This window comes from Zonotrichia leucophrys, chromosome 2 (assembly GCF_028769735.1).
Source record: "Zonotrichia leucophrys gambelii isolate GWCS_2022_RI chromosome 2, RI_Zleu_2.0, whole genome shotgun sequence".
Taxonomy (NCBI): domain Eukaryota; kingdom Metazoa; phylum Chordata; class Aves; order Passeriformes; family Passerellidae; genus Zonotrichia; species Zonotrichia leucophrys.
This window is the reverse complement of record NC_088171.1, coordinates 23,516,968-23,538,580: the sequence shown is the minus strand read 5'-3', so window position 1 is coordinate 23,538,580 and position 21,613 is coordinate 23,516,968. Positions and strand designations below refer to the sequence as shown.

Here is a 21,613-nt window from a genome sequence, read left to right as displayed (position 1 = left end):
CATTAATTCATTCAGATGCCTTCTCACACCTGTACTACCTATGCACTACTGAACAAAGATGCCAATTAACCTGCAGAAACAACCCTGCTACAAGGGCTAACTTTAAAACATGGATTTCTGATTATGCATGCATGTTTTGAAATTTGTTTAAATTCCCTTCTGGGCAGAGGTTCTTCAAATACAGTCAACATTTATTTCTCATTAATTAATGGGAGCTATTTTTTACTTCAATATTATTTGAATAGTAAATGTTGAAATGCATATGAAATGAGTTGCCACAGAAAGACACAGAAATGTCTGCTTTTCTTTCTAGTGCACTGAACAGAAATTTATTCTTGCCAACTGCAGCTTCCAAATGAGACAGGTCACAACATAAAAAAAATTGGAGTAAATCACCATAGTAGATGGAGTGCTGACATTGTTATGCCACATTCAGAGCTTCATGTTAAAAACCCAATTCCTAGATCAAATGACATTTTTGAAGTACCTAATTGTTGTCATTATTGTCATTGCAAAGGTTTCACATTGTTGTCATTATTGTCATTGCAAAGGTTTCACACTGTTGTCTCCTTAGTGCAATATACTTTCTTGATGTTTCTCATAGACAGCTCCTCCAAGCACTGACCCTTGCCCTCACAGCAGCCAACCAGCTCCAGTTCCCCTCAACCAACCAATCCACTGTTTCATAACACTCTTCTTATTGGCTACAGCTGTGGCCTGGTAAAGTCAGGCCTGCTCCTAATATTTAAAACTCAACCCGGCTGCAATTCTTTAGGGGGTGAGAGTATTTGCTATATATTTTTATATTTTATCCCCCTACACTTAATCACTTTTCAACATAATTTTTTCTATTATTTTTCTACTTACAGGACCTTTCCTAACTTCCTAAGCTTTTCCACCTTTTTACTCTGGGGATGATAAAATTCTGATTGACTTCACCTTAAAGCCTTATTTTCAAGAAACATATGATATTTCAGAAGACTACATCAGATCTAGGTTCCATTTGAATTACTTCATCTTCTTGTATTTCAGTTAACTGTCTAAGGAGAAGGTAGTCCATCTTTCCAAATGACTCTCCAAGTTTCTGTTTGCAGTATGATCATCTAGCTGACCCCTCTAATGCAGCTCACAGATCCTGATCCTTCAACTGGTGTCTAAAGACATCTGTGGCCTTTCCCATTCTTTCCCCAGCATTGCCATTGATAAAAGATGGAGTGTACCCACTTCCAATTGTCTTATTTTCTTTCCCTTTCCCTTTCCTTTCCTTTCCTTCCCTTCCCTTTCCCTTCCCTTTCTTTTCCCTTCCCTTCCCTTTCTTTTCCTTTCCCTTCCCTTCCCTTTCTTTTCTTTCCCTCCCTTTCCTCTCCTCTCTGGCAGATGTTTCTGAACAACATACTCTAATTTCCCCTTTATGGCATTCTCCATATCAATGGCTGTGTGCATGTTCTTTAGGCAGTCTCTGTTGAATGGAAGTTATTCAGCACATCAGAATCTGCTGGGAAAACAGGCAGATATGTGAGTAAGACATGAGATGCCTTTATGCCAGAAGGCATGAATGGATCAACTGTTTCTTTTTTGATCTGTAAACAGCTACAGAGGTCGTGGACAATGTGTCTTTGCTAGACAAATGAAAGGAAACAAGGATGCTGTTCCTGATGGTTTCAGTGTCCTCAGACCTTTCCTCCAGACTGCCCTCTCCCAGCAAGGAAATGCCACAAAGATGTAAAGTAAAATACCACAAAATACCACATACCATTCATGCTATCAAAACCAGACAAACAAAGATAAGATCCAGCAAACTTCCAAGTCACATCATGAAACACAATCCAGAGGTGGGATCAGGATATAAAAAAATCATGCACACATCTGTCCTGCCATCAGTGTACTCCTTTCCTTTTAAGTTTAATATAAAATATATTAAGAAACAGTAGTCATTATTAGAGGTTTTCTGGTGCCACCAGACAGTTCAATGCCATTTGGTATCATTATTCACTTAACAGTAACAGCAGAAAACATTTCTTTCATAAACCCCAGCTGTTCTGGGAAACATGGTGCCCTCAGAGCCATCAGAGCAGGAGCTCCAGCCCCCAGAGCACTGCAGAGTCAAGGTTAATGTTCTTCCAAAACATTTAAGTGATGCCGTTTGTAGTAACCTGACCTGAGCAACAAGGTAAGGCGTGCTGCCCCTGCTCCCTGCTGCCTGGAGCTGGTGTTCCTCACAGCAGCTCTTCTGGTGTTTGTATTTATGAGCAAAGCAGAACAGGTAACACAGCAATGTTCCTGTTCCTACTGCTGCTTGCACAGACTCCAGACCTCCTCTGCCTCTCACACTGCCCCCATAAAGCAGGCTGAGGGTGGGCAAGGACACAGCTGGGACAGCTGGCCCCAAGTGGCCAAAGGAATATTCTGGGACACATAACACGATGAAAAGCCATAAAAACTGGGGGTGTGAACTTTCCAAGGTAGCTGATGCTCGGAGTCTGGTTGGGATCACTTTAGCTGTGGCAGGAGCTGAGTGGCTGCCTTTGCATCACTTGTGGGTTTTCATTTATTAAAAAGTCTTTATCTCAACTCACAAGGTTTTCTTGCTTTTACTCTTCCAATTCTTATCCCACTGCAAGGAGCAGGAGAAGGAGGGTGGGAGGGAGGGGCTGGTAGGTGCTTAGTTGCTGTCTGGGCCATATAAGGTCTCAACTAAAAATCTCTAATGTGAAATATTTGTGAAATGTGAAGTTATTGTGCTGCTTAAAATATATGTCTGTTACAGACTTAAACACTCATCGCTTGCTGAAATGAAACAGCAGAAGTATCATATTCTCAAAATCTATGAAAACAAAGTATTTAATACAACAGCAAGCTCATGTGAGCATACTTAAGAATATAAAGAGATTCTGTGTTGTAAGGTTCTTTCAGAATCCCCATCTTGTGGGGTTCAGAACCCTGGATTTACCAAGAAACATCTCTGTGAATTGAAGCTGTTGTGCAGAGCACCTTTAGGAAGTGCTGCAGGTACTTTAAATAGATTTTAATATTTGAACAACCAGGGACAAAACGGAGCAGGTGCCTTCCCAATAATACTGTAACTACAGCTTCTGTTCCAGTGTTATGTAAATATGGGCTACAACTGTAAGTTATAACTTTTCTGTGAAAAGAGGCTGCATGTCAGCAGAAGTGTACATTCTATTCTTTTTTTATTTTACCTTTATTTTTGGAAGGAAAAAAAAAGTCATTATAAAGGAGAGAATATTGGCTAGTATTTTGGACTTCTGTATTTCTTTAAATTCAGAGCAAAACTACAACCCTAGCCCAATACAACACCCTCCAGCCTCCCTTGTTTTTTACGTATTTTCTAAAATATTATTTCCTAAAATATTCAAATGGGAGACTAGACAAAACGACCTTCTGAGCTTTCTTCTAACCAAAGTACTTTATTTCAGATGAATTTTCTGTATGCCACTTTTCCACACAGAGGTGTTCTACAGCATCAGACCCCAAACAACGGAAGCACAAACTGCACCACCACTACAAAACCTCTACAGAGTGAAAATAAAATGAAAAAAAAAGCTAATTTGACACAAGCAGTACTCTGAAGCATAAGCACCAACACATAACAAAAGAGGAAATGAAACTGATTCCACAAAAATAGACATATAAAGCAGAAAAATGAAGCTGGCATATACAATAACCTGTGGTATATTACTATGAGAGCTACAAGCAAGATAACTGAACTCTTATACACAAAAGATTTTGAAATACAGATGATGATAAGCACAACTTTAAAAACTATGCCAAAAGTTATACATAATCTTTATTAAATATAAAGCATAATCATGTATCAAGTCAAGAAATAAAATATACATAAAATTAGGCTGGTCAAAAATTTTCCACTTTTTTGCAGAAGCATAATGGTTTCTGGAAAGATGCCATTAAGAAAAGATTTTTCAGAACCAAAACTGGATGTAGCTGTCAACTCATGTCTGTAAAAGAGAATATTATCTGGTGATCACAAAATGCAGCTGGGCTGTGTGATACACATGCTGAAACACTATCAGCTTGTCTACAGTGGGCTGAATCTTTAAGAAGAGGAGAGTTGGCCTCTCATCCTGTTACAGACAAAAAAAGGAATCTAAAATCTCAGTACTTTGAAGAATAGATTAAATGTTTATTTCCCAGCTTGAAATTAAGGCCTACTACACTTCTACAGTAAAGGAGCCTTTACTCACAACTCTTCCCTGATGTTAAATGAAAGAACACATGCACATATACACAAGAAAAATGCCCGCAGAGATATACAGACTTGCAGGAAACAGAATACAAACAAATTAAAGCAACAAGTCCCTGTGGTCCCATTTGGAAACACTGCACAGGAAATCCAAGTGGTAAGGTGAAACTATTCTGACTAGGAATGCAAATAGAAGCTAAATAGAAAACAGTTTAGTTGTAAGCTATTTTCAAATATTTAAGAATTTGAGAAGGGAGAAAGAAGACAACTTCACAATAAAACACTTGCTTTTCATTAGCATTTTTGTGGAGTTTGTAAAATCTCTAGAGAATGTGTTGCCTGAATATGAAGTCACATTTTGAATACTGTGTAAGTAATAAGACATCTTCCCCTCCCTAGAAAAGATCCAGATCCTTCACTATACTCCAGTTTTCCTTCACTGTTCTTCTCTTTACCCTCTCCAGGCTATTCTACGATGGATTTGTCAGCGGCTCCAGCTCTTTTGTAAGAGACAACTCATTTCTGCAAAAAGAATTCTCTTTTATTTATGCCAGGCATTTGAGTAAGATAAATCAGAAACTGTAAAAGATGAACCAATACAAAGCCAAGACTACACCTGGAGTTTTGCCAGCAAGAGTAGCATTGTTTAACAAAATTGCCCCTAAGAAACATTACCACTGTGATTTTTATGTGCCCCCAGCTCCAAACACAAAAATGCCAATATTGGATGAAGCCACTCAGCCAGCGTGCTCTCTCTGTCTCTCAACAGATAAGCTCTGTGGTTTCTGTGGAGGCAGAGCACATACCCATCCAGTGAGAATCACCTCCAGATGTTTTCCATTTGTCCCCTCCTCCAACATGTGCTCTGCTGTCCCCAGACATGCTTCACTCTTCCAGATCTTGGGGAAAAACTCACCCCCACCCCAAGCCCTGCCAAGGCTTTCACAGCCCTGAAGCCTCTTTTCTGCAGCAAGGCAGAGACAGCAACATGAAATCAGTTCAGTTCAGGGGAGCTCTCCACAGAACACTTCCCTCTGCCTGCTTACTTCCTTTTTTACTCAACTTGTCCACATCACACATAGCTTTGTGTATCTGTAATAATTCTCCTTGGTGGTCTTTTTCAGGCTTAACAATCCTACTCTATTTGCTTTCTCCTTACAACACAGCTGTCCCATAACTGCCCTGCTGGGGTTGTCCAGCTCCAGCAAAGCCTTTCCAAGAAGGACTCTGGGGGGCACCTTGGATGATTGCAGAAGAGAGAGCACAGAAAACAGTGACACCTCATGTAAAGGCATGCAAAGGAAGAAACATCCTTGACTCCCTCTATCACCTCCCCAGGTCCTTCAGAGTGTCAATTTAAAATCAGAGAAGGAGCAGGGCAGCATGTCTATCATCTATAAAAGCTGAGAACACACTAGCAACATACCTGCTAGCTTCCTCTCCCAAATCCCTCTGGTTAGCATGAGGGAAATCATTTATACCAAGTAAAGATGGTAAAGTTTATACTAGATATAACAAATAAAGACAGGATTCAATGAGGAAGTAAAGACCCAACCTGCTTGACATGGATATCTGTAGTTTGAATATATTGTGTTAGAGACAGAAATTAATTTATTCTGTACTTGCATTCATATTTGGATACAACTGCTTTGTATAGCCTTAGAATAAACACCAAATTTCCCCTTAAATTTCCCCTTATACTTGCAAGCAGATTTGTGTTTATTACCTTAAAAGATTGAAAGTCATTATGGATATTTCTAATATCCTTTGCTGCTTCTTGAACATACACTTCCTTAAAACCAGCCAATTTTTTAAAGTTTATATATAGTCAAAGATAAATGCAGCCTAAGTTAGAAAATTCATTTTCTTAGAAGAAGCCTAAAGAAGAATTCAATTGTTCATATTAAAGCATAACATAAAAGGACTTGGTAGTGTGGGAGAAAAATGATGGGGAGGAGATACCAATGCATGCATCAAAGCTTCACTTTAATAATATAAAAGAAATAGGTATCAGGCCGAAGCCTGATAAAGAAAACTTAAGTATGGAAGAATTTTGGTTTTCTCTCCCAAGTTTTTTGTAACACACTTTTTTTCTTCCAAAAGAATTAAACTAAACCTGTAAGACCAGTTTATATACCTGTTGTGGCTGCAAGGGACAAAAAAATTTATGGCATGATTTGTAAATTGTCATGTTAATCACTTCTGCACTTCTTGTCTGCAGTCAGTCAAGGCTGCTAACATTTACCTGAGCAATAACCAGCAATTGTTTTCAACAAGAAAAATTACTACCTCATGCCCATTTTTCTTATTAAGTATCATTTTACAAATTAAGGCTTTGATTCTATGAGTATGCACATTTTTGACAAGTTTATGTGTTTCCCTGCAAGCCAGTGAAGCTGTCAGCACACAAAGCACAGAGCACTTCATGCTTTGCAAAAGCTTTACTAAAAATTTAAAAATTAGTAACTAATAACATGAATCCAACTGCATAAAATGCATGGTAACCTGCTTATTAAAAGGTACTTAAAATGCTGACCCCATCTAGGTTACCAGAACAGTAGGTTTTGGAAATGTGGTTTTGTGATCAAATTTTTCAATCTATCTGGAGAGGGAGAAAAATAACAGACACAGCAGAAGATTAAACAAGGATAACAGAAAACATAGAGAATGATGAATTTGAGGGCTCTAATATTTAGGCCCTGCCCATATCTTCCTAAGTAATAAAAAACAAAATAGTAATCAATACTCATTTTGAAATCTAGAGTACACAATAAGTTTATAGCTCACATTAATTCTAGAGAGAGCTTTATGATGCTTTTAGTGGCCCAGGACAATAATTAGAATTGTCAAAATGCACCTCAGCATTGGTGCTTGGTTTTCCATTTGTCTTGGTTGTTAACTTTGGCTATTAAGACAAAAAAAAAAAAAAAACAAACAAAACCAAACAGAAAAACAAAATGCTTTAATGACCACAATTCACCAACCCATAGCTGATTTGTCATTATGAGTTTTGGGATTAATTTTTTAATATTTTACACACTAATTAACTAGTTTGGGAGAAAATCATCTCCAGGGGACCATTAATTAATTACAGACATATTGTTTATTAATGCATATTTTTCTTTTCCAAAACTGTGCAGCAAGACTGAACATAATTTACTCCCTTCTCTTATAAACTTAAATTAATCATAAATCTGCTTTACTGCACTCTTGATTATAGCCCAGTTTTAAAGCATCCCCCACCCTGATCAAGCAGGACCCTAAGGGTACCATTTTCTAGCATAATGAGCACAATCTTTTGAACTATTCTACTGAAGGAGTTTGGTGCTCAGGACAGAGCTTCATGAACCAGTTTGCAAGATGCACATCATCCTGCTATTAGAAAACCACAGAAATTTCTAAAATGCAAGCCAATATAAGGCAGTTCACCTCTTAAAGAGTAAACTGAAAAAAAAAGAAAGTACTAAAACAGTAAAATATGTGATTGTGCACTAGTCTTAGGCAGAAAAACAAAATAAGGTATGCTACTCTTTCAAAAGTAGAGGTTGTTCACTGTGCTTGTTGATGTTGAGAGCAGCTTTATGCATAAGCAAAGAACTTACAGGTACAACACAACCATTCAAATTTGGAATACAGCCCTACCACCATCAGCTCACAGACCCTTTCCTAGAAATCAAGCATTAGACCACAAAGTGTTAAAGCCAAAATTACAACTGAGAGTCCTGTTGACAGCTGGTACAATGCGTTGAGTAATTCTGGCTAGACTTGGGTTCCCCAGCTTTTATTTCCACAGGATATTTCTTAATGCTAATGCCAATTCCAGAACTGAAAACATTTCAGAAGCAAGTCTATAAGCAGAGCAATTCACCATAAGAAGCACTTAAGGGCCACACTTCAGATCAAGAATTGAGAAGCTTCAAGTAGCCTGCATTTGCTCCACACAACTCCATATAAAGTTAGAAATATATTTAAGGAAGAAGCAAATGTGAAAACCAAGGTTTAAAAGTGCACACAGCAGCAGAAAGTGTGATGGGATATTCCCCCTTCCCCTAGGGGAGGGGAATAACTACATATAGAGGAAGAACTACATGTTAAAAAAGTATCTCCCTTCCCACCCTACTGCCTAGACCCACTACTAACCAGAAAAAAAGTTCTTCACTTTTCACTTCAGCCTCCCCAGTGTCCTTTCCAAAGGGAATACTCAAGACATGGTGAAGAATTCCCTTTATTTGACAAAGCTTATTTTCGTTCTGATGCTTTTGGCAGCAAATGTTTCCTCTTTCCAGATAAATCAATCTGGAGCCTCAAAATGACTGACTTTGCTACAAATGGATAATTCCAGGCAAAAAATACTTTATTTCTGTTGGAAGCATGTGGTTCTTTTAAAGGTTCATAAACACAGGCGATTTCCATGGATAGGTTAGAGTCAGTTTTTGAAACTGACCTCATGGAAGAACAGGCAGAAGTGAAGCTTAAATATACGTCTTACGCATGTTAACAAAAAAAACACCACAAAGAGCCCCCTTTTTTGTAATTCCTCATGGAAACACTTGATAAGAGGTAAAACTACAGATTCCTGTAAGAAGAAAAAGTTTCAAACCTCAGCAATAAGCTCTGTGTTGCTTGCTCTGGAGTACCAAGTGCTGGGATTCGGAGAGGGAAAGAAACAGAAGGACTATTCCAGGGGTGTGTTTGGCAGATGAGCAGTGGATAGGAATGAGTTTCTAAAGGTAAACATTTTATTACAGCTGTTTCTAGAGAATCTCCACAATTATATTTCTTCTAAGCTTTAATAAACAAGTGGTTTGAAACAGTATCTCTTACAGTGTTCATAGTACTGGGCCTTGATTATTTGCAATGTACCATATGGAATCACAGACGAAGCAAATCACTTCTCCTTACAGAAACAATTAGAATATTATAGGTGATCACATATGGAAAAACTAACAATAAATCAATTGCATGTGGCACAAGCAATGCAAAAAGCTTCCAAAAATGCAGAAAGAAAGCAGCCTGTAAAAAAGTCAAAAAGTCACAAATGGTGGAGATTGGAAGGCTCCTCTGCAGGTCATCTGGTCCAACCCATCTGCTCAAGCAGAGCCACCTAAATCACAGTACACAGGATGGGCAGGTTGTCCAGATGGCTCCTCCACAGATGGTGACTCCACAACCTTAATGGGAAATTTCTCTTTCTCCTAGGTCACGCTCACAGTAAAAATGTGTTTCCTGATGTTCAGAGGTTTTCAGTTCCCTGTCTCAGTTCATGCCCTTGGTCCTGCCACGTGGCACCACTGAGAAGAGCCTGACTTTGTCTTCTGTACATCCTCCCTTCATTGGTAAGATCCCCCACTGCTCCTTCTCTTCTCCAGGCTGAACAGTCCCAGTTCTCTTCATTCCTCACAGGAGATGCTCCAGTCCCTTAATCACTTTAGTGGCTCTTCTTCATGTTCCCCTTGCACTGAGGAGCCCAGAACCACCTGTACAGCAGGTGTGGCCTCCTCAGTGCTGCGTGGAAGGGAGGCACCACCTCCCCTTCACCTGCTGGCAACATTCCTCCCAGTGCAGCCCAGGATACCAGCACCCACCCTCACAGCAAGGGTGCAAGCTCACATCCACCTTCATGTCCACCAGGACCCCCAGGTTCTCTTCTGCAAAGCCGGTCAGTTCCCAACATAATAGGTTTTAATAAACAGTGTGGTCTGAACTTGGAGACTGAGCCTCTTTTTGAGGCAAAATTCCATCCTATACCCAACTAAATTCCATCCTGTACCCAGCTCAAGGCCACGGTGAGTGACACAGGGTTCATTCTGGAGGTTGCTGTCTCTCACACTGTGGCTCAGACTGTTGGTGACACACCATGAGTGCAAGTTACGTGGTCCTAAGGCAGAATGCTGAGGTTGTGAATGATGGCAGTTTAATCCAATTTCTTCCTGATTAATTATCTATTTGAAATCTTGAAGAAGGCTAAGAAGCAAACTCAGATTTTAACTAATATATTCCAACTGAATAGCTCATATTCCATCTATGTAATTCTTTGGCACAAGGAAAAAGAATTACATTTTCCATTTTTCACCTTCCTCTCCAAGAGGTCTTCTCTCTGATTTTTCACAAGCAATAGAAATTGAACAAGGAAGACAGCCATGGCATTCTCCCAAATCTTAACAATAAAGTAAACCAAATTCACACAGACTTCCAAGATAAGGATCCACTCACAGCAGAATATCTGCTCCAGAGTCTTGCACCACCCCTGAACCCCAGGGGACCCTTGAAATCACCTCCTCAGCAGTGAGTGTCAAATATGCTCATGAGCTCTGCTGAGTCCCAGGGCACTGGGCTCACACTGGTGTCCTCTCTGAAGCTTAACTGACAATACCAAAATGAAACATCACTTTGACTGTAAAAGTCTGCACCATTTCTGCCCCTCCTGTGGGTGAATGAAATAATTAGTGCTGGGAATTAACCTAGCAGAGCATCCCAGTTAAAACACTGTCAAAATTAATGCGTAAGACAGAATTTCAAGGAAAGGATTCTTGTGTTCCATGACAGTATTTGTTCAAATATGACAGAATTTTCTTTCATAACTTTTTTTTACTTTTGAAGAAACATTTTATTGAACATCATAATTTTGTGTTGTTGAATATAATCACAAATATAGTTTGAGCCCATTGTCTGTGTCCATATAAAATGCATGACTAAGCATTCTCTCCATACCACTGAAAAAAATCTGTTCTTAAGATATAAAAAAATATATGTAGTCTAACTCATAACTTCCTAGATACTGCAAACATACTTTCAAACATAAAAATACCATTTTCTTACTGATTTGAACAGAAAAAGATCGTGAAATGCTATAGCATATCTTTTACAAGGGCAAGCAAATTAGGCATTTCCCTTCATCTTCTCTGAGCTTCTGTCATGATTTGATGACAGCCAGACAGATCACATTTAAATGAGCCATACCAGAGTAGTAACTAAACAAGTGGAAAAAAAAAAAACACTCAAGTATTTCTCCAGATGCTGTCCTCTAGTTTCTGGAATTCTGTGCATCTCCAAGGTCATCAGGAGATGCCTCTAACAAACATCCTGTTTGTATCTGGTTCCTCTCTGTGCATGAAAAGCTAAAATAAATCATCACTGCTTTTATTCTTTATTTTTTAAACAAAAAAAAATATTTTCCCTCCAAACCAAGCAAACTTGCAGTCATGGGAGACTTCCCACATCTGAACAAGCCAGGACACTGTAAGAATGATAATGAATTTGACAAATGGAACTTGTATCATTCTTTGTATGGATAAGCTATAAAAGCTAAAAAGCTTGCCATGAGCAAGCATGGATTGCTATTTTTTAACTGCAAAACTGCATCAGTAGTTGGCATGGGCAAAGGACAGCAGGTTGGAGACCATTTAATAAATCTGTCTGTTTAGTAGGCCAATAAATAAATGAGAGTTACCAACCCACACTTTGTGTGGCTTCTGCCGGTGTCTGCCAGTGCCAGCAGCCTCCACAGCCCGCAGGTGCTGCCTCCCCTCCTGCCCACTGCACTCAGGACAGGGCTCCCACCCTGGCTGGGCTTCCCTGCAGCTGGCTCAACATCTGGCAAGCCTTCAGAACATCCCTGTCACCACGGACAAGGTGACAACACCAGCTTCAGAACAGGACAAACAGCATAAAGGCAAAGAGTAGGTAACTACACTGAGACTAAGCTGTAAATGAAAAGAGGCACAAACAGGAAAGCAAAAAGAGGAAATCAAAGAAGCATATCTGTGCCTAAGAGCTAACCAACAGCTGTGGGCACTGCACTCAAACTGTGATGCAGCTTTTGTCACTGGTTAAAAGGAAATAACTGAAGAGAAACCAGAAATTGTTATAAGGGGACTACCAATAACAAAAGGTAAAGAAAAGGATGGACATACTGATCCCATAGGAGGATAGGATAGATGTGTAGATAGATAGTTTTCCCAAAAAAAGAAAGAAAAAAAAGGTAAAACAAAACAACCACAATTAATAGAACAACTTCCAAAAAAAGTAAGAAGTGAAGATCTTGGTTCTCTGTCAGAAACAGATCTTCTTTCTCAGTCAGAAAGCAACAAAAACTGTTAATGGAGAGACAAAGATAAAAATAATTAATTATAAAGCTCTCTACACATTTCAACATGTTCTCTTTCTAACAATACAGAAAGGAAAAATTCTTCATCTGTAGAAACAGTATTTAAGAAAAATAAGTCAAAATATGCATCCTCTGCACTACTTACAACATACTTGGCATAATGAAAAGTCTTCCAGATCTCAAAGCTGAAGGGCACATCTGACCTAACTGATCACAGCAAGTGACCTCAGACAAATTCCTTCAGTGTCGAATTTTCAAGACAGATGACAGAAAACAAGTCCAGGAACAGCACAAAGCCCCTCTCAGGTGCAGTGCCAGGATCACCATGCCTGAGTCTCAATGTGCATCCCAGTGGAGAAAAAAGAAGGTAAAGATCCATTTTAAAAAATGGTGCTGAGTGTGATTGTGTACAATAATAATCCACTGACAACAAGAAGTTTACCCTCTCTAAAACAAACAGGAAGATGCCTCAAACAAATATGTATGGAAGAACACCTTTTTGTACATGTGAGCTATCAAAGAAGTTAATGTACAAAGAAAAGCCCTGCTGATTACATGGCAAGAAGAAAAATATTGTAAGCTACTGGATTTCCTGGGTTGGCACATCACTGAACATTTTCCAATGCTAGTAATGTTTTTATTGCTCCATACTTACGAAGCTGAACACCTGGATACTACTGAAAAACTTAATTCAAGTGAAGTAAAAACCTCAGAGGGCCCCAAACACAATCAATTCCAGTTATTACTTAGAATTGGTTATAATGCAATGCATTATGTGTTCTCTCAGCAATCCTGCCTCAATCATTTATCATTGTTTTCAGCAGAATTCACACTTATTTTTACTTAATAAATTACTGCCAATATTTCATACTTAAATAACTTGTAATATTCAAGTTTGAATTTTTAAACATGATAAGGAGAATTTCTATACCTGAAATGAACATAAGAAGTACTAGCAGGACTCTGACTCAACTGCCTTAGAAGTAGAAAAGTTTGCTGGAAGGGGAAAAAGATAAATTCCAGAATATATAGAAAAATAGCTGTAAGGCAATAACAATTTCTTTAAGCCGTAATATCATCAAAATGACATTGTTTTGTGTACATAAAATCCATTTTGTTTGAATAAGCCTGTAATCTCTTTTTTCTTATCCCTTTCAAATAATTAACAAGAGATGTCAATTGACTCAGAACTTTGATTACTGTGGATGAGATCCTGCAAATATATGGCTGTCAGCAATATTGTGACACACAGCAGATGAGGCAGCATACATGCAGAATTTCTCAGGAAAGTTAAAATGCAGACTGATAATTTTCATTTAGATCCCTTCATGAGAAAAAGATTTAGATATAGTCATATGTCTGTTCTTGTGTGGCTTGGAAGAAAAAAATAACAAAAGCAATAATGTCTAAGTATAAAGTAGATGGAAGAGATAAGACTATCAAGGAAGGGGCATGATTATTTCTTGTCTCACAATCAGGAGATTGCCCACAAGGCCAAGAACAAGAAGATATGGATCCCACATACAGCATATTGTGCTTTGTTACTCTATTTAATCTATCAATAAATTACTATATCCTGTATGTCTCAAGAAAATTAACAGCAGGATTTACATGTAAGCATACTTGATCAAAATAATAATAGCTTACATTCAGACTCCACATTCCTGGAATGCATACACCCTCTGATCTGATGAGCAGAAACATCCCAAAATACACATGTACCAGTGAGAGAAGTAGGCCTGGAAATTCATCTTCATTTTGCAGTGTTTCTCTGATAGCTAAAACACTTGCCTGCAGATCACAACAGAGCTATATATGTCAGCATTTTGGCCAAATCCTCACCGGGCACTGCTGCAAACATGGATTCAGACCAAGTTCTTCTCCTTTGCTCCATCCATTTTCAAAGAAAAGTTAAGCAAAGGACACAGGCATATCAGCTAATCACAATAACCCTTCTTCTATCCAGTTTCTACAGAAGAAAAGGCAGAGAAAAGGAAGAGTAAGCAGATTCACACTTGACTTAACCACCTTCTTATGTTCACACTACACACTCTAAAAGGCAACAGGATGTACTCCCACCAAACACGACAGGCAGCAGAGCACACAACAGAACATATCAATGGCTGAAGCAAAAATCCAAACCACTGCCACTCCACAGATTTAAGGGATGTGCCAAGATTAAAGCTCTCCTCAACTACAAAAGAGGTTCTCAAACTTTCATCTCCTAAAGGCCAGGTCTATCCCCCAGCAATAACAATTCCTGTACTGAATGGGAAGAGTCACTGCCAAGTAAATTTCAAAAACTTCCACATGGTCTCAGGTTTTGCTTCAAAGCCTTGAAATTGGCAAAACAAAGCAGATATTTCATGGTCAGTTTTTCTTGCCACTTTTTTCCTGCCACTTCTCAGTTGCTTACCAGCTTGCATTGTGTTCCCCTAGATCTGTTTCTAAAGTGTCTCATGCCTTCCAGAACCTGATTTATTTCCATGTGCAACATAGCACAGGGAAGTGACAGGAATCCCTGATCACCATATAAATAATAAAAATTCTCTGAGAAGTTGTGCAAGGCTACCCAAGAGTTGGGCTTTGTTGAGCCACCAGAAGTTTCACAGACCAGGGTTTTTACAGAACAATGTCCCTTCTGTCCCACAGAAAGCACATCTGTCCCACAGCTGATGCAGTAAGAAGCTTTAGCAGAATGGCAATATTTGCTCTCTTCCATTGATGCCCTTCATTCTGAGACTCACCTGAAGCACAACTGCTAATAATATTATCAATATAGAGAAAACAATCTTTCCTTTAAAGCAGATAAGAACAACTTTCTAAGGCCTGAAATGCTGGCACTATTCTGCTACAGATGCACACACATTAGCATCACACACCAGTCCTAAGAGCTAAGACAAAATTCGGATTCATATTTTGTTGGAATGACCTCAGAGAGATGCAGAGACCAGAAAATGTCTCTCTGATGTCTAAGCCATCTGCTGCTGGGGAACCACTGGACCAACACCAGATCCTCAGAAGTGTGAGAGAACAGTACTGGGGAACAGAAGACACAGAATTAGGAGCGGTAGGAACACAAACCATCTCCTGGGAAATCTCTGTCATGTACAGGCTCAGGAGACAACATCATCCCCACCCATCTTCCCTCCCAAAGGTGGCAGTCTGGAAAGATCTTTATCAGACACACAAAGACCTTTCTAACCCAAGAGGGTGGTCCTCCTGCAGGAAGCATCAGATTACATTATCAAGCCTTTACCTCCTTCTTGTCACCAAGAAAATATTTGCCTGTGTCATGCATCAAGCAACACTTCAAAAGCAGCAACTGAGTTGTCTTCTGCCTGGAATTACGTTTCCTCTCATTTGTTCTGTGACAATACATCTGAGCAAACACATTTTTCAGACACTTGAACCACCTTTGTACACATTTGGCAAAGTAAACTAACTACCAGATGAAGTTTTTCTGACCCAGTTCCCCAGTATTATTTAGAAAATGCTTTGACACCTATACTTCTGGCATTTTCTTCCAAATTCAGTTTTAAGGGGTTTTTATCTTTCTGTCATACATGCACTTCTCTCTCAAGCTTCTAACTAGAAATAAAATAGTAAAAACATGCAGAAGTTATTTAGTGTATTATGTGCCACCTGCATTATGGCATTCAAATGCTTCTTGTTCATGCTTTACAAAGCTTTGCTTTTTTCCAACTACACCCTTTCCTTTAACTGTTCAAAGTCAAAATAATCTCTATGCAAAAGTTCTGGTTCAGAGATGGGTGTCCTTTAAACCAAGACATTTTTCATGCCAACATCCCACAGAGGGAGTAGCCTTTTATTTGGGGTGAGAGAGACTGTGAGAGCAGGCACATTACAGAATCAAGAAGTAACTTGGCAGAACTCCCTCCCCTTTCACACACTTCCACTTCAAACACACAGAAGTTGTTCCATGAGTGAAATAAATGAAATTTGGCTTCCTCAGAGTTGGAGACTCTACATGCAGTAAGGAGTATATAAGTACTAAGGATTTTGCTGAAGTCAGAGTATTCATAACACCTCCAACTGCATTCTCATATGCTCACAAGAACTTGCATTTCAGCTTTTCCATCAGAGGAGATTCTTATCTCTACCCCTCAGCCAGCTCACATGCTTTTCCAACAAGCATCCAGGCATCTAGTGTCAGCCAGCTTCAAAGTTACTGGGTGAAGTCAGACAGCATTACACATGCAGCAGGCACAATCACAGCACCCCAATCTCCTAAGAAAGATGGCCTTTAAAAAAGGCCCTCTTGATATCAGTAAAAATTAACATTAAAAGATGGCTAAACAATAGCAATAAAACTCACTATAAGAAGCATTAATCAACAAAAATCATGTTTATTTTGAGTCTGAAGATTATTTTCTTTTGATTTCATTGTCATTGATATTAATTTATTTAGTGTGCACACATCTGACTGAAGGTCTTAAAACATGATTTAAGGGCTCAGAGAAACCAGTAACAGAAGGACAAGAACAACAGCTTGCAACTGCTGACAATAATTTAGAAATAAATCATAATAGCAAGCAGCTAACTAAAGGAGTAGGTTACCACCAGCCTTGAGATGAGCTTAGTCACAACATCAACACTGGCTGTTATTCCAACAAATATGCTACAATTCACCCACTTGTTATTGGCCTTGATCACATTGTAATGAAAAATAAATTGGTTCCATCATTATGAGGCAGAGTGGACTTGTTACACCAGTGGTCCAAATACATCAAAGCAATCCTGCATTAGTTGGAAATTTTTAATCTAAACTTTGACAAACTACTGAAACACAAACAAAACATTCACTCAAGGAACACTTATTTGTTTTTAGACTGCTCTTTTCATGTAGTGCTGCTCCTCAGAGGTGTTCATTTTCTATCATGATATTCAGTGTAGATAATCAGAGCTGCAGCTAAAACAACAAAACAGATGCTAACTGTGCCAGAACCCACACTCAGAGTGTGAAACTTAGGTTGCTTTGAAAAACAGGGCAGCTACTTTGCAGGGGGAGGGTGGCTCACAGTTTGCCATTTTCAGAGAATACATAAGGTACATTTAAGGACACAAGGAGAAGGTGCCTTACTCAAAAAACTTTGAAAAGAGGCAAGAACAGCCCCCCTCTCCCATGATACTCCATGACAGAGGAAACCAAACCACAAACCGCTGAAAACACTGAGAACCTTCCCACTGACTTCAGCACGTCCTGACACAGGCCTAGGTTTCAGTTCCCACAATGTGACCAGTATGACAGAAAGGAAGAGGCTAAAGGTTAAAAAGGAAAAAGCAAAACCACACAATTACTGCTTTTAATGAAAGAAGTGTAGAAGAAGAAATGTAGAAGAAGTGGTCTGTATTCCACTCCTTTATTCATATGAATCTCTGGAAGATGTCACAACATCTTAGGAAGGTGATCAGGCTACCACTAAATCCATTAAATGGATTAATTCGGTGTTTGCTCCTGGACAAAAGCAAAGGCTGGCATCACTTGCAGAAAACTGGTTTTTTTCATTTAAAATTTAATCAAAGCAACACAAGAGCAGGTACTAAAAAGTGAGAAATCTTTCACTACTCCTTCATGCTATTGTTGTGCTCTCACCTTATGGGTAGAACTAAATACAGCAGTAAGATCCCTGAAACAATTCTACAAATAAAAGTATTTCCTAACTCATAACCTAATCACAGGATTCACTGCTCATGATTCTTTTGGTCCTAATTTACTGGACAAAAAAAATTATTGTCCAGTATTTAACAAGAATATTTGTCCAGAATTTTAATCCAAATTTACAGATTAATTTCATAACCAACAGAAAGCAATTACGTGGTACACTTGCCTATCATATCTGGCATCTTCATTTTTAGTAGTTTCTCTTCAAAGACAGACAACTTCCTGCAGTGTTATACATTTTTCAGCTACTGCAAGCAATTAAAGCAGGTAGAATTAAGAACCACTGAAGTGCTCAATTTCTCCTCAGTTCCTGAGACAAACAAGTAAGCACTTCATGTAGCACTTACAATACGCAGAATAAAGTGACACCCTATCCAGCTGCAAATGCAGACCTTGCAGCTTTAGAAGGGTCATCTTCCTCTTCATGCCACTCTCTCTCCCCATCAGAAAATTCAGGTCCCTGCTGGCCAGCTTCTCCTCCTGGTGTTCTGGTCGCAACTTGAAAGGCTAAAACATGAGTCCTCCACCTCTACCTGTCAAGAGCATAAAGTCCCCTGCAAGTTCAATGCTCTTGTTCAAGCCCTGCTTCACAGGTCAACCTCCCTTCAGGAAAGGGGAAACACAGGCTGAGAAGAGATACACAGCATCTGTCAGCAACATAGAAGAGCATCATTTCCCTAACCATACAAGGAGAATGCACTGCTTGTTAAATGAAATTTCTGCTTCAATAGTTGACTATTTCATTTTTTGTAGTAGGAGACCCAAAGCTGACAGCTTTGGACAGCTTGGAAAACTTCTTCCTCTCTCTTCTGTCCTTATCTGATATTCACATCTGATATTCCCTGACATTACTGTCCTATTAACTTTCTTCATAACTGTTTCCCTGTTATAATACTACATACACAAGCCAGAAGACAAGATTGCTTTTTTTAATATCAAATGGTCTTAGTAGTGTTTTTCAGGATGGCCTCCTAAGACCAACATGTGCACCCACTCCTCTGCTCACAGATTCTGTCCTCCTCAGGAGCAGGTGTTATTAAATCAGGTACATTATTGTTACCAACGTCTGTTTCATCTTCTGATTTGAAGGATGTTTGAAAAGAAAGGAATTAAGTGATACCTGGTACAGCTCATTCTCTGATTCACACATTAAGCTAGAAAATCGCCAAGAACTGTGTAAAATTTGAAGAGATAATAAGGACAACATAAAATCTCAAGACACTTTTCTTTCTCCTAAGAAATGACATCTAAAACTATGGAACCAGTTGATGCAAATGTCACATCAAGCTCTTCCATATTTACAGGTAATGGAAGAAAATTCTTTTGTGTACCCTTCCCACTAGATGTCCCTTACTGCCTCTGCACTACCTCATTGCAACAATCTGTCAGATTCCATTAAAAACATATTTGAAAAACATATTTGAAAGATTATTTCTCTGCCAACCCCCTTGAATTTAAACAAAAATTTGCTCAAGTTGTCTCCTGTTAAAGCAGAAAACAAGATTTAAAGAAAATAAATGCAACCTGCAGATAAACAATCCTGGGGAAAGGAAGGGGACAGAAGAACTGGCATCTTCTTATGACAGTGTTTTTTAATAGATCCTTCTAAATTCTGAGTCACATTTAATACAAGGTATTACTACTTTCTGAGTAGGTTATACCACAGATATACCACAGAAGAAAATACTGAACAGAACCAGACCAGATGTGTAAAAGGATTCAAAGTTTACTAAGCACGTATCTGCACGTATTTGCACAGGTGTAACTTTCAGGATGGAATCAAGTTCTATGAGAGTTACAAGAGAAATAAAATAGTCAGGACCAAATAGTCAGGACTACTGAACAATGAAACAGAGGTCCTGAAAAGAGAGCCTGATCCCATGACCTTCACTGCAGACCTGAGATGGGTCAAGGTGAATTACAGCTTTTGCAATGCATGTCAGAAAAGCATGAAATATTTATATTGTTACTGCTGTATTTGAGCATCAGTGTGATCTGTTTAGAAAGAGATGGAGTCTGATTTGATCCAGAATCCAGGACATTACATCATCATTTATTTATTCTAGAATCTGGCATTACACAACATCTATCTCACTCCATTCAGCCAAGAATTTAAGCTTGCAGGCAATGAAGAAGAAATGCCAGAAGCACAACATCAACACATGAAAATACTTCCATTTGCCTCCAGCTATGGTGGCAGTACAAGGCAAGCATTGACTACAATATGACCAGTCATCACAGCAAGGCTACACCTCTTCCTGCACAAACTTGCTCCCTGGGATGACTTGCACTGACCTGGAACTCTCAAGCACAAATCGTGAGCAGCATATTTTACAAGTTAACTCGCAAATCATACCAAGACAGGTCAAGACCCCAAACTGATTAGATTGAATAATCAAGCATCAGCTTTACCAATAGACTAGATGTCGGTTTTGTGCTGCTGGGTTGGGTTTCTTTTTAATTTAATAATAAGCATCTCTCTCAGCTGACATATTCAGCAAGAAGCCAGTGCAACAGCACTTTACATAAGGTATTCTCTCAGGAGGGATGGTTTTTTTCCCTGCCTGTTACAGTACAGGCCTACAGTTACAGGAATTATCATGGGCAAAGTTCTGTGAAGTACTTTCTCTGCATGCAACATTTCTCAGCACTGAATAGTTTTAAATGGTCACTTTTCTTAAAGCATCCAGCTGTATTACATTTTAAAAAAATAACAAAACCTAAGTGTTCCATGCAGACCCTTTGACTAACACATCGTTCTGGTAGTTATTCAGACAATTAAAATATGTTTGAGCAATATGCATGTATTAATTCACATGTACATCATAACACTACTATCTGTGGGTTTCTTCTAGCATCAGTGAGACATATTAAAGGCATACCTGGACTATGTAAGGTACAAAAACATTTAACCTACCTCATCAAAGCCGCTATCTTCCTTCTTCAAGGCTTTAAAATAAAAAGAAAAAACAAATTATTATCTGTACTGCATTTAAATAAACACAAACCACTAGAAAAGAAAAAAAATCAGGGCATTATTTTCCTGTTATAGTAGGAAAGAACAGGCTGGTGTAAATAACAATTTTATACTCAGAATGTGAATCTGTAAATGGAATGTAGAACAGCACAGAGAGTTTCTAAGAAAGTAAATTTACATATTTATGAAAAAATCTTTTCAGGTTAAAGAAAATAAGAGTTTGTAAGGGTGGGTTTGGGTTTTTATTTTAATTCCTAGTGAGTGTGAAAACCCTTTATGGAGAGCTTGACTGAACTTCAAAAAGGAAGAGTATAGCAAACACCTAACCGTGTATTCAGTTTTTCAAGTACTAACTCTTCATGAAATAGTATGCATTGTAACATGCCTTTTTCCTGTTTTTCTTTTTTTTTTAATTTTTAGTATGACTTGCACTATAGAGGAAGAGATTTCTTTCTTTCTGTTAACAAGCAATGAATCAACAAACATAGGAGAGAAAAACAGAGCAGAAAATATGTGAACCAGTAAGAAAATGAAGACATAAATAATTCTGCAGTTGTAGCAAAGATTAAGCTGATAGAAAGTTTTCCTTTAGCATACTGGATTTCTTTATTGAAATATGAA

At 38.6% G+C, this 21,613-nt stretch overlaps 1 protein-coding gene across 1 annotated transcript in view; it reads right to left on the bottom strand.

The window, feature by feature from the left end:
* The window catches only part of CDK14 (cyclin dependent kinase 14), a 310,762-nt gene that overhangs the window by 283,084 nt on the left and 6,065 nt on the right, over window positions 1–21,613 (bottom strand). The window contains exon 2 of the mRNA XM_064704274.1: window positions 20,933–20,964. Coding sequence (XP_064560344.1) covers window positions 20,933–20,964 — 32 coding nt within the window. The remainder of the gene's footprint in view (window positions 1–20,932; window positions 20,965–21,613) is intronic.